Source organism: Hyaena hyaena, unplaced genomic scaffold, assembly GCF_003009895.1.
Source record: "Hyaena hyaena isolate Hyena2069 unplaced genomic scaffold, ASM300989v1 scaffold_1096, whole genome shotgun sequence".
NCBI classification, from domain to species: Eukaryota; Metazoa; Chordata; class Mammalia; order Carnivora; family Hyaenidae; genus Hyaena; species Hyaena hyaena.
In genome coordinates, this window is record NW_024081724.1 from 513,569 (window position 1) to 529,571 (window position 16,003).

Here is a 16,003-nt window from a genome sequence, read left to right on the forward strand (position 1 = left end):
GTAGAAGAGGATATTGTTGCCTCAAGTTAGAAAAGAGCACATTTCCCACAGCAACTGTCATTGTATATGTGGTCTGCTTTGGTTATTATTTATAAGGCTTCTAAATAAAGTTATGATAAGCATATTTTAGGAATCAGAGAATTAAATTTAACTTGAAAATACCTCGAACAGCAAAGAATCTATTATTCCTAGAATACTTATTTTGGTATATTTTATTCCTTATCACTGAAAACACGCCATTCAGTAGATATTCTATCTGAACTGTCTCCATGTAGCAACTTAATTTTGAAGGAATCTTAAGGGATTAGCAGAACATTCAGTGATGATTTTTCTATTAAGGAACACTTAAAAGTTGTTCATCTAAACCATGAGCAATCTACTTAATTTTGATCATGAATTTAATATTATCTTCATCATTTGTTACCATACATAAATCATTTGATGTTCTTATAAAACCTGGAGTTCCTAACTGACACATTAAGATCCCAACACTTGGCTCCACCTTTAACTTTCAGTTTTGTTATAGTAAGACAAATTAGTTTATAAATCTACGATCATATTAACTAATCCAATGAGTCAAAAGCCTCCTTAAGCCATGCTCTAATTTAGAATCATATTAAAATAGGATCAAAGCCAAGGAAGTGAAAATAATTAATGTATTCTTTTTTACTTGTAGAAAATTACTTAATAAACTTAAAGTAACACCCTACTGAAATCAAAACTAATTTATTCTATTTCCTCATAGGAAGCATATTGAAAATTCTAAGAATAAACTCCCAATTAGAATGGTACCTTGGTTTCTGAAAGGCAGCTTATTTACCTCTACAGGCAAATAAAAGTTATATTATAATGCACTGTATTATCTGCGGAGAATTCTAGAGATACAAGAAAGAAACCAGCCAGAACTTAACAGTTTGAAAAGAAGAGCATTCACATCCAAAGAAACACAGATTTTTTTTTTTTTTGCCACCAAGGCTAACAATAAACCATTATGAATATCCATGTGAGCCACAAGATTTTTTTATGGTAATGTAGCTTGAGTACTGAACGAAAGAGATTAATAGTGCTTTGTAGCAAGCATTACATGCAAACGAAGAAGTTATGAATAAGAGTGGATTTCAGATGTAAGGAACAGAACTCCATGCACAAAATCTACATTTTAAAATTTTTGTTTGCAATTACTTATTTTGTCTGGTATGTTAGTTTGTTTATTTTATAAGATGACCAAGCCAACACTGTGTATAATAGCCTGTTGATAGAAATTACAGCCTAGATATTTTGGTAAGAATTCAAGTACACAGGACTACATATTTTGTTTGTTTGAAGTAAAACCTCTGGTCCAGATCATACTCAGGGTGAGTGCTTTCTCTTTTCTACAAGTTTCTACTCTACATGATCATATAATTATACTGCGTCTATGTGCCTGGGGCTTCATTTTCCTTCTCTGTATTTGTACCTACTGTATATCATTCTCTTCCCAAACCAACTCTGATGCGATAAGAGGAAAGTTTTGAGTTGGAGGCAAGCAGGTAGGTCTTACCATGCCTGTGCTTGCAGTTCAGCAACTACAGAGACTGGCTGAAACAGAAGTGAGGGGAGGAGTCATGTTCTGAATGCTCTCCCAGAGGGCTGCACTTGGTGGTCCTGTAGAGGCGGGTCTCCATGGGGAACAATCAGTGCTCCATCTGAGAGGGACGCCCCCATATACAGTTCCTGTTACCTTTCTGCACAATGTCCCCTTCCCCTTTCAGATGGGTCCTGACCTGAGGAGGCTGGTCTCCACGCTGCTGAAGTGGCTGGGTGCCTGACGCAAATGGGGTCATAAGACTCTCTTTTTTGGTAACCTGAATAAAGAGCTGGAAGGCAAGTTTCTGTCCATGTTGGGTGCTTGACTTAAAGAGTGTGGTAGAGTCATGCCTGGGACCACCATTCCGGGGCTCTGTATCTCCTACTTAACTAACAACAGCATACAGATTCCTAGAAGGAGCATTCGAAGGGGCAGACAGTAGGTGCACATGGAGAAGCAGAGACAGGAGGAAGCATGCTGGCCCTAAAGCTGCAGAGAGCCCTTGTTGGCATTTCTAGTTCCCATGACATCCGTGGAGAATATTTTTCCTTATTTTTGGCTATCTGTGAGATTTCTTGTTATAATTTTCCAACAAGCCATTTTAACCAACTATAGCTTAAAAGCCTTTGATCCTTGAAAACCAGAATAAATGATTACAACCATACACTAGATGCAAGTTAACATTTCTTAAATTATCCATTGGCTAATGCTTAAATTAAATGTTCCTATAGTTCAATTGTCCTCAAACTTTAATGTGTCTTAGAATTACTAAGGCAGTTTATTTAAAAATGCAGATTTGGGGCATTTGAGTGGCTCAGTCAGTTAAACGCCCAACTCTTGACTTCAGCTCAGATAGTGGTCACAGGGTTCATGGTTTTGTGCCCAGCATTGGGCTCTGCACTGATGGCACACAGACCACTTGAGATTCTCTCTCTCTCTCTCTCTCTCTCTCTCTCTCTCCTCCTTCTTCCGCCTGCTTGTGAGCTTGCTCTCTCTCTCTCTCAAAATAAATAAATAAACACTTTTTAAAAATGCAGGTTTTGAGGGCCTAGGCCTGACCTCAAAATCAGAATCTCTTAAGGTTTTAACAAGCATCCCCAGTCACTTGGAGCTAAAAATGCAGGGACCACATTTTCAAAAACCTGTTCAAATGACTGTTTTACCCTTGGACCAATCTGGGCCACTGAAAGACTGCACATGAACATAATTTTGGATTTCAACATTATACTCTTGGGTTTTATTTAAAAAGAAAAAAAACCCCACAAAACCATTAAGTCCATTACTTCATTTCCTATGGACATAATGCCTCAGCTGGTGACCTCTGTTGGAATGGGAAGTTGCGGTAGGAAATGCCTTCTAAGAATCAGCAATTGAATAGGCTCTAGTTCCCAGGAGATACTCATGTGACTTCATTAAAATAATAATAAACAGACTGATGGACATATGAATGAGTGACTTAATAAATGAATGTGTAAACAAATAAATACAAAGGATGAATAATTCTTCTTAATCATGTTTGCCAGGAAACCAGAGATAAATCAGAATCTCTAAGTCCTCCATTCTTCTTTTTTTTTTTTTAATTTATTTATTTATTTTGAGAAGGGGGGTAGAGAACAAGCAGGGAAGGACAGAGAGAGAGGGAGACAGAGGATCTGAGGCAGGCTATGTGTGGCAGCACACAGCCCTGGAACTCACGAACCATGAGATCATGACCTGAGCTGATCTCGGATGTTCAACGGACTGAGCTAACCAAGTGCCCCTAAGTCCCACATCTTGTACCACCAACATCTCTGTGTGTGTTCTTGCAGTGAGTCATGAAAACAGTTACAAAAAAAAAAAAATTAGTTGTAAAGGCTTATCAACTTTCCTTTTAGCAGTTTGCTAGCTTTGCCTAAGCAGGTTGCTTATAACTGACATCCATTTATTTCACACAGATTTACTGAGCTCTGTTCTGTCTTAAGTTTATTGCTTAGGTACTTTTGGGACTGAAGGCAGAAAAAGGTTCTAGCCCTCAAAGATTTCACATCTCTTCAGAGGGACACAAAACACCTTTACCAATAGTTAGAATTCAAGCAAGTCAGACTGGGTTATGAGACTCAAGAGAAGAAGTTGTTTCCAGAGGAAGGATCAGGACAAATTCTGTGGAGGAGGCAAGGATTTATACCTTGGTAAGATCTGGGCAAGCAGTAGAGATAAGAAGAAAGATATTCTAAACAGAGAGGAATTCTCATTTCCCTTACGACTTTCTCTCACAGCAGTCTGATCTGCCTGGCACATATTACAATTGGAATTTGGGTAATTGTGGGTTCAGTGGCTCCATCTTCCTTGAGTAGACTGTACCCTCCGCAATGGATGGATCTGTGTCTGTTTCACTCACCACTCTGCATATATATGCATAAATACCTAGCACAAGGGCTGCAACACTCTGAGTGTTCAGCAAATGTTTATTGCTGAATGAATGAATAAGAGCCTAGGCTTCCATGTGTTTTTGCCCTCTATTAATTTTGCAGTCTTGGGTCCTTTCCCTAGGCCTCTATTTCCTCATATGTAAACGGGAAAAATAATAGTCCTTTCCATATAGGGTTGAGATAAGAATTAAACAGGATAATGGATATCAATAAATTATAACTTTCATTAATTCGACAGAAAGAGGCAGTGAGACGAAGCAAAATAAGTGGATGTTTTGGCCTTTTATTGATAAGTCTGACCCCAAAAAAATCTGTCTACATTTTTTTTTTTTTTTTGCCTATTACTGTATGGGCTCACCAGGCAAGGCAATGTAGCAAGTTTAATGTAAACTGGGTATCTTCCCCTGCTCTTTGCTCTGTTTGGATCAGGTGACCAGGAGTGCTTCCCTTGACAATTCTGTTGCCTCATCTCTGGAACAGGACTAATGGAACGGCTGTTCCTTTTTCACCAAACTGTCAAGGAAATGGCAAATGTGAAAGCAATGTGTGATAGTTCTGTAATGTACCATGCCTGTATCACAGGTTTGAGAGTCCCCGGCTCCAACTCTTGAATTGCTAATAAACAAGCAAAATGAGTGTGCCTATTGGTATGAGAAATAACTTGTTCTGGGATAAAACAGGCAGGTGTGGAGTCTGAGAAATCTGGATTCTACTTTGGCTCTACCTCGGCCATGCATGTTGGATAACCATGGACTCGTTACTTCATATTTCTGAGCTGGGGGTTCCTCATCTCTTTAGTCATGTGTGATTACACCTACCTCCTGGGGCCACTAAAGGAAGTGAAGGAAAATCCCACCTGGTGATGCTATGAACTCCAGGTCCGGGTAGCTATATATCAATCTCTGGTGCTGAAGAACAGGGGGTGCAGGATAGGAGGAAGAGTGTGGACTGTGAACATTTCTCTAATATTTTCTCCCAAGGTGAAGGGTGGGTAGCGCCAACTGAGTTTCAACCTCTGAGTACCAGGTCTTCTATCAGACAATGGTGTTCCTCTATGCTGGAAAATGGGCAAGGGGCTCTGACGAAATATTCTCAGTTTGTTTTTCTCTTTTTCTAATGTTTATTTTTGAGAGAGAGATCTTGAGTGGGGAAGGGGCAAAGAAAGGAAGAGAGAATCCCAAGCAGACCCCCGCACTGTCAGCACAGAGTCTGACATGGGCTCAAACTCATGAACCACAACACCATGACTTGAGCCAAAATCAAGAGTTGGACGCTTAACTGACTGAGCCATCCAGGCATCCAGGCATCCTGAAATGTTCTTAATTTATGTTGTTGGCAAACCTGATTTTCTTTTCTTTCTTTTTCTTTTTTTTTTTTTTTTACAAAGTCAAATCCAATTCATACTAGATTTTAATAGAATCTGGCAGAGGTATCAAATTTTAAGGGAAAGCAAAACAAAACCAAACAAAAACAAATACATGAGAGCAAAAAATTCCAAAAACTTAAAAGAATTTTATCCATTACTTTTTTCCCTCCATGAATTGAAAGAAAGTATCTTTCATGACTTTTATCAGAAGAACTCAGTTTGGCAGGAATATGAATGAGAACTGTAATCTCCACAAGCCCAAATGTTTGTCACTCTTCTTACTACATTTTCAGTAATATTTATTGAGTGTGAGGACAATGTGTTGATCTACATTGGTCTACGTTGGTCTATGTCTACATCTACAGGCTTTAAATTATAGATCAAAGTGGGCAAGTTGCCCCCAGTGGAACCTGTAAAAAACAGAGGCACCTATGCTCTGCATTTTGAGGCTGGAGCCTGGGACATTATGTAAGATACACACCTTATTTTATTTTCGTATTTCAAAAACTCTTGGGAATAGACAACATGAAACATTTATAGAGGTGGTAACTTAAATTTTAAGTCTCTTTCTCAAAGAAAGCCATTAGCACATCATGATGCCTTCAATACTATTTTGGGGAACAGTGTCCAAGGCCTCCGCATTATTTGGGAGTAAATTAGTACTCCATCCAACTACTTCTTGGGTAGACAGAAGTGTAGACAGGACTTTAGGGAGAAAGAGGGAACCATGCATACTAGAAAGGGGTAGGTGAAGGAGAGGGTGGTGCTGGTATGCCTCTGAGTGGGAGAAATTCTGGGTTCTGGAATAGGTGTTTTTGTTTTTGTTTTTGTTTTTTTTACTTATTTGATGTTCTGATTGACCAATGTCTTTTCCTATAATTGGCCTGGATCCACCAGTCTGAAAATGTTATGGTTTCATCTTAACGGAAGCAAAATATTTAGGAAATTGAAGCGGTTGTGCGAAAGTTGCAGAGTTCATTTATTCATTCATTCAACAATTACCAAATTGTCCTTCGTTGCTAGACCTGGTGGTAAGCACTGCAAGTTCTTTAATAAAATCAGAAGACAATTGCCCTCTAGATTTTATCATCTGTTCGAGAAGAGCACAGACATGGAAACAAGCACCACCATACTTACACAGGGTATCTAGATGTTACAGGACACCAACATAATGAAAGACAAGTTCTCTGTTCTTAGGGACTTACATATTAATAATATTAATAATAATAATAATAATAATAAATGTACTTGACATTCTTTAATGTGCCCCGTTCTCTGTTAATCCCTATAACCACACTAGGAAGTAGATGCTGATATCCTCTCTCATGTTATACAGGAGGAAATTGAAACACAGCAAGTTTAAAGGGAGTCTAAAGTGACTTCTATGGCAACAGTAGGATTTGAGACCCCATGCTCTTAATCGCTACGCTACACCACCTTGGCATTTAGAAAGAATTACTGTCTTTGATACTGAAAACCTCAAGACATATCTCCAGGAGGTTTGAACAGGAACAAAGGCTGCCACCAAATGAAGTTTCCTACCAATTCCCAGCAGCAGTTTGCCTTTGGCCTTCCTGTTTCCATGACACTGCTCTCCAGCGTGCCCCTTAGAGATGAAAGTTAAAGGAGCTCCCTCAACCTTTAATTATTGATACTGACAAATAATTAATCATTAGCTCAATGGTTTCTAGGAATTTACAAGAAGAGCTATTATCTTCCAGTCTGATAGCTTTACTTCCTATGTATTTTCCCTTCTATGGAAGTGGTATACACATTTGGGAATTATTTCAAATTATCCATGGGAGGGGTGGTGAAAAGGGGGATGATGTTAGCATGGGGAAAACAAGAGTGCGGATAAGTTGGTGATTGTGTTCACCTGATGAGGGTAACATAAGAGCACATTCTATTGATCATTAATATTTTGCATTAACGTATTAATTTATGTATACATCTGAAATTTCATATCATTCAATGCTGAAAACATAAAGTGCACCCCTTTAAAGATAACCTGAGAGAAATCCTGGAAAATCAGTATTGATTTCTGACTTTAAAGGAAGAGCATGAAGTGTGATGGCCAAGACTAATTCCCAATAACACCCAGACAAACAATTATCAATGGTCTCTTACAACAGGTTAAAATGTATGTGAAGGCATGTTGCAAAGTATAAAGCACCAAATGTTTCTCATCCCTGCCCACTTATTAATAGTCACTGAAGGAGAGTTTTAATATTGCAATACTGACTAACATGGCCTAGGGTGAATCTGGGACATTGATACATTGAAAAAAAAAACAACAACAACAACAAAAATCTCCACAGGGCTGAGAACCTCCACAATAAGGAAACTGTTGCCATCATTAAACAAATAATATTGGATACTTCAGGCAGTCCTTTGCTTTACAGGCTGAAGGAAGAATTAAAGAAAACAGCAAGAATGTACCAGAGGATGATTCTTTTTTTTTTTAAATCTTTTTAACGTTTATTTTTCAGAGTGAGAGAGACAGAGTGGGGAGGTGGCAGAGAGAGACAGGGAGATAGATAATCCGAACCAGGCTCAGGGCCTGATGCAGGGCTTGAACCCGCGAACCGTGAGATCGTGACCTGAGTCCAGGTTGGACGCTCAACTGACTGAGCCACCCAGGTGCCCCCGAAGGATGATTCTTGATCATTTGGCTAATTTATTACTGGGGTGTAAGAATCAGAGAGACCACAACAAGGCCACAGCTTGACAAATATCTGATTTTCTTAGAAGAATGTGTGACTATCATTAATCATTTTAGGAGAGACTCAGGCAAGGAGGAGTATGAAGGCCAGAGCAGTGGCTGACCACTAGCTAGAGAGCATTCATGGCTTGAGAATACTTTGAAGTCATAAGGATTTAGCTCATGAACCCAGCCAGGAGCAAATAAAAGCTGACACAATTCACCCAATGCTTAGGCACAAATCATTCCTGGTATACTCAGGCCCCTGCATCCCCCCTGGCTCTCTGAGAGAGATATGAAGTCCATATCACTCAGTGCTTCCCTGATCATATGAAAACCTGTTACGTCATAAGGTCTTAACGTAGAATCCAAACATAAAAGTATATCCTAGAGATCTGTAGGTGATTCTACTGTGTAGCCAAATTTAGAGACTATGAACATAAACTATTCTTAACTTTGATGACCCAATCTGAAATCACACCTGTAAGACAAAAGCTCCTCCTTCCTCATTAGCCAACGTTGTTACCTGCTCTGGCCCATGCTTCTCCTGATCTCTCAGTTTAGGCGATATCACTTCTCCTCACCCTACACAGCCCCTCACCTGCCCACCTGCTGATTTGCTCCTCGTCTATGCTTCTCACTTGCAACTTTGACCATGTCATTGCCTTGCTCAAAAATTTCTAATGAACCCCACCTGGACCTGGAGATTTGTGACCAAGATATAGTTATTACCTGGAAGCTTACAGAAAGGTACAATTCTAGGCTCCACCTAGGTCTACTGAATTCAAATCTGTATTTACTAAGATCCCGAGGGGATCTTAGTAATGTATGAGCATTTAAGTTTGAGAAGTATTATTTAAGAGCATCATTATCCAAAGTATATTTGGAAAGACATTCTCAAGGACAGACAATATCCTGCGTAGATTCAAAGTCATACCATTCTCTCTCTTTACAGGACATTTGTCCTTTCAAAAAAGAGTTATTGACTGACAACTATGCCCCATCTTGTGTTGAGTTTAGACGATCCATCAGTGAAGATGACAGAAATGGTCTCTGCATTCATGGATTTCTAGCAAGCACAATATTGACATGGAAAGATAAGGATGTCATAAAGGAGGATGTGCAGGATGCCGTGGGATGATCTACTTAATGAAGTGAGCTGGGGACGGCCTAACACACCTGGGACATCTCAAACATGAGAATAACACTCCCCAGGGAAAAGCCGCTAATGCAGGTCCCTGTGGATGCACAGGGTTGAAGTAGGAGGGGCATCTGAATACAGTGTCAGCTTCACACAGCGTAGGTGCAAAGGCTCAGAGCAACTATGGAAATGCTTGTCCAGGGCTTACTCCATGCAAGGCAGTGCTCTAGGTGCTTTCCATACATGTAGGTATGACTCTTAAACCCGTTTTTCAGTCTAGGAAATGGAAGCACAGAGAGATAAAGTAATGTGTCCCCATCACAGAGCAAATTTTAAAACTCAGTCTTGCCTATCTGGCTCCTGCATCTGTGTTCTCAGACATCACACTCTACACCTGTTGAGCTGGGAAGAGCACAATGCATTTATGAAGCTGAAAACAGGCCATATGTCAGGAGTTCAAGCAGTGATTGTTTATGGATCTATTGTTTTTGGTTTTTTATCACCAGAAGGAGAGTATATTACTTTTCAGGAGGAGGTTCTTAACAACTCACATTTTTGAGAACCAACCCCATAGTTAATGAATCAGAATTTCTAGCTGTGGAGCCCAAAATATGCATTTCAGTAATACTTCCAGGTGATTCAGAGACAATAAAGTGTGAGAACCATAGGTTTAGAGGTACAATTTCACTTAATATTATCCTCCCTCACATAGTCTCTCCTAATTAAGCCATGGTTATTTAATAATATATTGGTCCCAAGGTATAAACTAAACATGAGGGTAAATAGGATTGAAGTGGAAAGTTGGAATAAATCTGAAAATTGAATCTTTGGTCCTCTAGGTCCCCTGACTGCCAGGCTGTGAAAGGAATTATCTAGGCTTGAAAAATTGGAGGAAAAAAAGGACCACAGAGGCTTAGAACGATTTTCATCACAATGCCAACCATTTAAATAACTAATTGAATTTCTGGAAATTGAAATAAAATTTGAAATTGCTGGAAGAGCAATTATTTCACTTGCTCTACGACCCCTCCATCCTTAGCCAGCACTAGAAGACTCTCAGCCAGCAGAGAATTTTCTTGTAGAATGCATGCAAGAGCAGTAGCTGAAATAATCTCTGGTCACTAGAGGACACTGGCTCAATAAAACGACTATGCCTCCCTCCCTCCCTTCAGGGGACCGTGACAGCTCCAACACCAATACCTGGCTGCCAGTGGGGTCTTCTTTTGAATTCAGTCTTTCCTTTCCTATAATCATTTAACAGAGGAATTATGCTAATCTCTCATGAGGAAGAATCTAAAAGAAACAGCTGAATCTCAATAAAACTCCATCATCATATATTATTTTATTTTCTTGCATTTTCCAATATTTTCTTTTTCCTCTGTCTGGAAATGACATTCCCCTGGTTACTCTGCAAACCCTGTTCATTCAGTTCCCTTACTTTATATCCCCATGCAGGAGAATAAGTTTGGAAAGGTTCCTGGAAGAGACTATTGTTTCCATCCCTTAAAAGATCAGAAAATTATTCCACTATATTTTTCAAAGCTTTTTCATATTCAAAATATTTATTTGTAATTCTACCCATCAGAAAGCTCACTGGATACAACTATATTAATCCCGTGACAAAATGCCATTAAGAAGATGAAATGGCACAATTATGAAAACCTTATTCAGTTTCCCCACCATTGCGCTATACGACACTGACAACAGTAATCTTCATTAGCTTTCACTATCCCTTTGCCAGTCACTAAGAGGGAGTTTGAAGTCTCAGGCAGATCTATCTCAACATATTTTCACATCACTCCCATGATGATGTGTGAGTCAAAGAACATTTAGGGGATCCTAGATGCGCAGGGATGGAACTTCCCAAGGAAAGGTGCTCTCAACCTCTGTGGCAGGTTCTCTCCTTTCAGAGCTGCAGACAGTACTTCCTTGTCCCTTCTTCCAGGAGCTTCCAGGAGCTATATTTAAAGATAAATATAGCTTTATCTTGCTTAAGAAGATGTAACTACCTAGAGGAGGCTAGGCTATGTGTATGAAATCCAACTTACTCTGGGCACTAGGGTTACGATTCTATGCATCCTTCGTTTTCTTGGATTTGCCTTTTCTTACTGTGGCAATGGTAAGATCTAGAAGACCAAGACCAGGGAATAAGACTATGGGAGAAGAACCAAAGTATTAATTCTAGGCCTTCTGTAAAAATGGGAGTTTTGGCCTAGGAGTGCTGGTATCTACACATGGATTAGCTCATCAGGGGAGTGCAGTGTGCTGGGAGGAAAGACTTGCTCCATTAAAGAGGGTCATTCTACCAAAGAACTATGTGCTTTTTAGGATCTTGGATCACTGCCCTGCAAATACACCTTGGTGTATAGAAGTATCAACGTTTACAGTAAAGAAACACAAATCTTATATTGCCAATTTTTGCACTTATTCAAAACTTTTCATGCATTGGCCCTTGTTCTTCCACAGGCTTATATTTATCAGTGGTGTAAGCACAGTGCTTAAGGCCCTATAGTCTAATAAAGGTGCCTACAGTCAGACTCTCAGCATACAGGAGCCAGAAAGAAACTGATGGTGTTGAGGACTTATAAGGAGTCACATTTGAATGGCTGTTCAAAATACCACCACAGGGTTAAGAGAAGATGAGCATTCCTGCAAAGCACCCCAGTGAAATTTCTGGCACAGAATCACGGAATAGGTTTCCCCTGCCATGTTCTGGTAGATCCAGAAATCCAAGACTTCACTTACAGATTTTTCCAACCTTGTTTCACAGGGGGACATGCAAATGAAAAATAAAGATGCTCCCATTCTACAATCTCTCGTTTATGCAGTAGTGGGGAAGACAATTTGGGTGGTTGGGAAGGAAAACACTAAGAAAACAGAATGCACCGACCTGGTTGGCATGACCTTGGGCAGGGCGTCCACTCACTGAAAGCTGTCACAGTACAGTCTTTTTTGCATGGAAGAAGACAAGGACGCACTGTTTCGGGCCGAGTGGAATCTGGACATCTGTCAATGTGAAGAGACAATATCAGTGCCTCCTGGAAAGAGTAAGTTGTTTAGCATAGAACTATAGGATTTCAGAACAGAAAACACTGAAGTTCTGTTTTAACTCTTACAGACAAGGAAGAGAGAGGCAAGGAGGTGAGGCCTCTTGCGAGGGCTCCCAGGCAGAGGCAGAGCCAAAGCAGAGTTCAGCTCTCTTGACCGGGAGACCAAAATATTTTTTCACTAGTCCAGGAAAACAGCAATGCCTGAAACTAATGAAAGGCAAATGCCAAGAAAGTGTCTCGCCGTCAGCATCAATTCAAGTGACATTTGATTTCTTTGCAGAATGAACACACCTGATATATTTTTTGGAAAGCATTGTATTCAGGGTAATATATCAAGTCTGTGATATACTACAAAAGGAGCAGGAAAACACAAGGCAATATGAACACAGTGGGAAACAAAAGCCACCAAAAACCACTTACATTTGCTTTCCATTTTTGATAATGAATGGAATTCTAGAATATTTAAACAATTGGTAGGTATCTCTTTTGAACACATGGATTGAAGAGCTGAAGTAAGCAAAACTGGACAGAAGGCAAACGCCAAATATGCTAACTAGCATTGACAAGAGCAACACTTTAATTCCATTACTCTGCTGAGAATGAATGTTCATACTTGGGAGGAAAATACTACAGTTATTTAATTTATAATCACTTAGAAGAACTAAAGTCTCAGAAAATGGCAATCAAGTTTTTGTTTTCTTGCCTACTTATTTGTTTTATGAATACAGAGGACTAAAAACCACATTTATTATCTTCTAAAATAGTGATATCCCAAGAAGAAAAACAGGAAAGCACTCAGCAACATATATTTGCATTTAAAATTCTGTTTCCCATAAGTTCCTCATAAAGCACATAATTGCAGTGTGTGTAAAGCTTAATAGCATGAGATAGCCAGGGCTGAGTTAAGTGCTCTGGCTACATTCTCTTATTTATTCCTAATGACAACAGTGAGAGGCATTATAACCATCATTTTTGGATGATAAACTGAGGCCCTGAAATAATCAAACGTGCACCCAAAGCTACATGGGGACAGGACATTTGAGAAAAACATATGGTACAAAACATTAGTGTAGCAAGTTCAGACAATCAATTGACCTTATAGAAGAAGATAACAGAAAATAGAGGATACAAAATTAACAAGGAAATAATGAATTAAAAAGAAACACAGAGCTGACAAAAACATGACAATTTAGATGAAAAGTCCGCCAAATGTATTCAAAATGTCCAATGTGCAAACACAAAGGTTGTCCAGTTTTCTATACCTCATAGAAGTAAGAGAACAGACAATAATGCTTATAGGAGAAGAGGAAGAATAATTGGTCACCCAAGAATGGAGAAGAATCTGGCTGACGTCAGACCTCATCAATTTAGATAATTAACAAAATAAAAACATTTTCTTAGCTTTAAAACTTTAGAATACAAACAATATATAAGCCAAACATGGGGGCTGAACTTGACCATGGACCAGAATATACATGATATCACTCTTACCACCGTAAGGTAAAGCACAGTGGACAAAGCAGGGGAGATGGGAGGGGATGGAGTCAGAGCTGGGGCTTGACTATCCTCATCTGACAAAGCAGGTAGGCAGAGTGCCAATCTAAATATAAATGAAAACAGAAATAAAGCTCTAAAGAGATTAATTCAAAGCACTAATGTAACCTGCCAACAGAACACTGACCATCTGGGAGTCAAAACAGGAGTTAGTGTACATGGGCTCAGGTTTGTGCTTTCAAGAGAGGGAATCGAGGGATGGGCAATTTTATTGACAAATGAAGAGATTTATGAATGATATGAGGAAAATGCATTATTTTGAGTTCGGAGGTAAACATTAGAAAGGGAGGAGGCCTACAGATATATACTTGTGCTTGTCTGCATTGACATAAAGGCATAATGGATGGGGGTAAGAAACTAATACAGTAGATGTCAGTGACGGGACAGGAGGTGGGGGTGGTGGAAGGGAGCAGGGGTGTGAGCGTGAGGATTCTCTTTGCCGTATATGTCTTTGCATGTTGTGCTTTGTGAACCATAACACAAATGTTATGATTTGTGAACATGTGAGTCATGTTATGATTGTGGAGGCTCACCCAGTCAAAATAGAGAGACAGACAGAACAACTGTTGAAAAGTCGCTGTGGTTGTGTTTGAGATGTGGGATACTACACAGAGCATGAGATGGTCGGGACCTGTTGACTGCCATTATCAGTTTCTCTGTATTATTTTCTTTCTTCTATGAAGTGTATAAAACTGATAAAAATAAGTTAAAATAGAAAATGCATACACTCACAACATGTACCCCAATGTTCATAGCAGCACTCTCAACAAGAGCCAAAACATGGAAAGAGTCTAAGTGTCCATCAACGGGCGAATGCATCAAGAAGATGTGGTTTATCTACACAATGGAATACTACATGACAATGAGAAAGAATGAAATCTGGCCATGTGTAGCAACATGGATGGACCTTGAGGGTGTTATGCTGAGCAAAATAAGTCAGGCAGATAAGGACAAAAACCATATATTTGCACATATATGTGCGTTAGGAGGAAGTTAACGGAGGACGAAGCAGGAAAAGAAGGGGAAAAATAGTTGGGGAGAGGGAGGGAGGCAAACCAGGAGAGACTCTCAAATGCTGAGAACAAACTGAGGGCTGAGTGGGGGTGAGGGAGAGGGGAAGGGAGGTGATTGGCATGGAGGAGGGCACATGTTGGGAAGAGCACTGGGTGTCATATGTAAACCAACTTGGCTATAAACTAAAAGAAAAAATTGTTAACACCTANTATGTTTGCACGTATAGGAGGATTAGGAGGAACTTAACGGAGGACTGTGGGGGAGAAGAAGGGGGGAAATAGTGGGGGAGAGGGAGAGAGGCAGACCATGAGAGACTCTTGAATGCTGAGAACAAACTGAGGACTGATGGGTGTGGGGGGGGAGGGGGAGTGATGGGCATGGGGGAGGGCACTTGTGGGGATGAGCACTGGGTGTTATATGGAAATCAACTTGACAATAAACTATTTATAATAAAAAAGAAAAAAGAAAATGCATACACTCACAGAAAAAGAACTGTTCAGTAAATTAGTTATTAGCGGTATTATTATTTTAATTATTATCATTAGTATTTATTAATTTTAGAGAGCGTGGAAGGGGAAGAAAGAGAGAGAATCCCAAGCAGGCTCTTCGCTCAGCATGGAGCCCCATGCAAGGCTTGATCCCATGACCCTGGGTTCATGACCTGAGCTGAAACCAAGAGTCAGTTACTTAACGGATTGAGCCATTGAGGAGATTCTAGTGGCTTATAATTGTTATCAATTATACTTAATATACACAGAGACACTATTTATCAAAGAGATCAATTCAATAAACAAAATAAGAGAAAGAAAGTGGAATGTCTTTATCAGAATATACTGTTACTTAAACGAGCTATTCAGGTAAGGAAAATTTATGTCATACTTTACTGGAGATAGCAAAAAACACTAAAATCATTCCCAAGTCTTTTATTCATACTCTAAGGTCTACTAAAATCAAATGGAGCTCCTGTTTGTTATAACCCCTTTCCAAAAGTGCCTGTGGTATATGGTTAGAAATGAAGTATGACTCTGGCAACGCCAAGTTCCTGTGTGCTTGGTGGGGCAGCAGGGGCCCCACGCCCAACGAGGCACTTCACAATCACTCTTGCATTGGTAAAATAAGCTCAATAATATTTGTGGCACTGGCTTCAGGCTTTCTGAAGAAGGAGGCTGATCCTGCAGGGATTTTGCTCACTTCAGTTAGGA

At 39.7% G+C, this 16,003-nt stretch overlaps 1 protein-coding gene across 1 annotated transcript in view; it reads right to left on the reverse strand.

The window, feature by feature from the left end:
• THSD7B (thrombospondin type 1 domain containing 7B) overlaps positions 1–16,003 on the reverse strand; it is a 401,417-nt gene that overhangs the window by 377,549 nt on the left and 7,865 nt on the right. Inside the window, exon 3 of the mRNA XM_039222263.1 lies at positions 12,074–12,189. Coding sequence (XP_039078194.1) covers positions 12,074–12,189 — 116 coding nt within the window. The remainder of the gene's footprint in view (positions 1–12,073; positions 12,190–16,003) is intronic.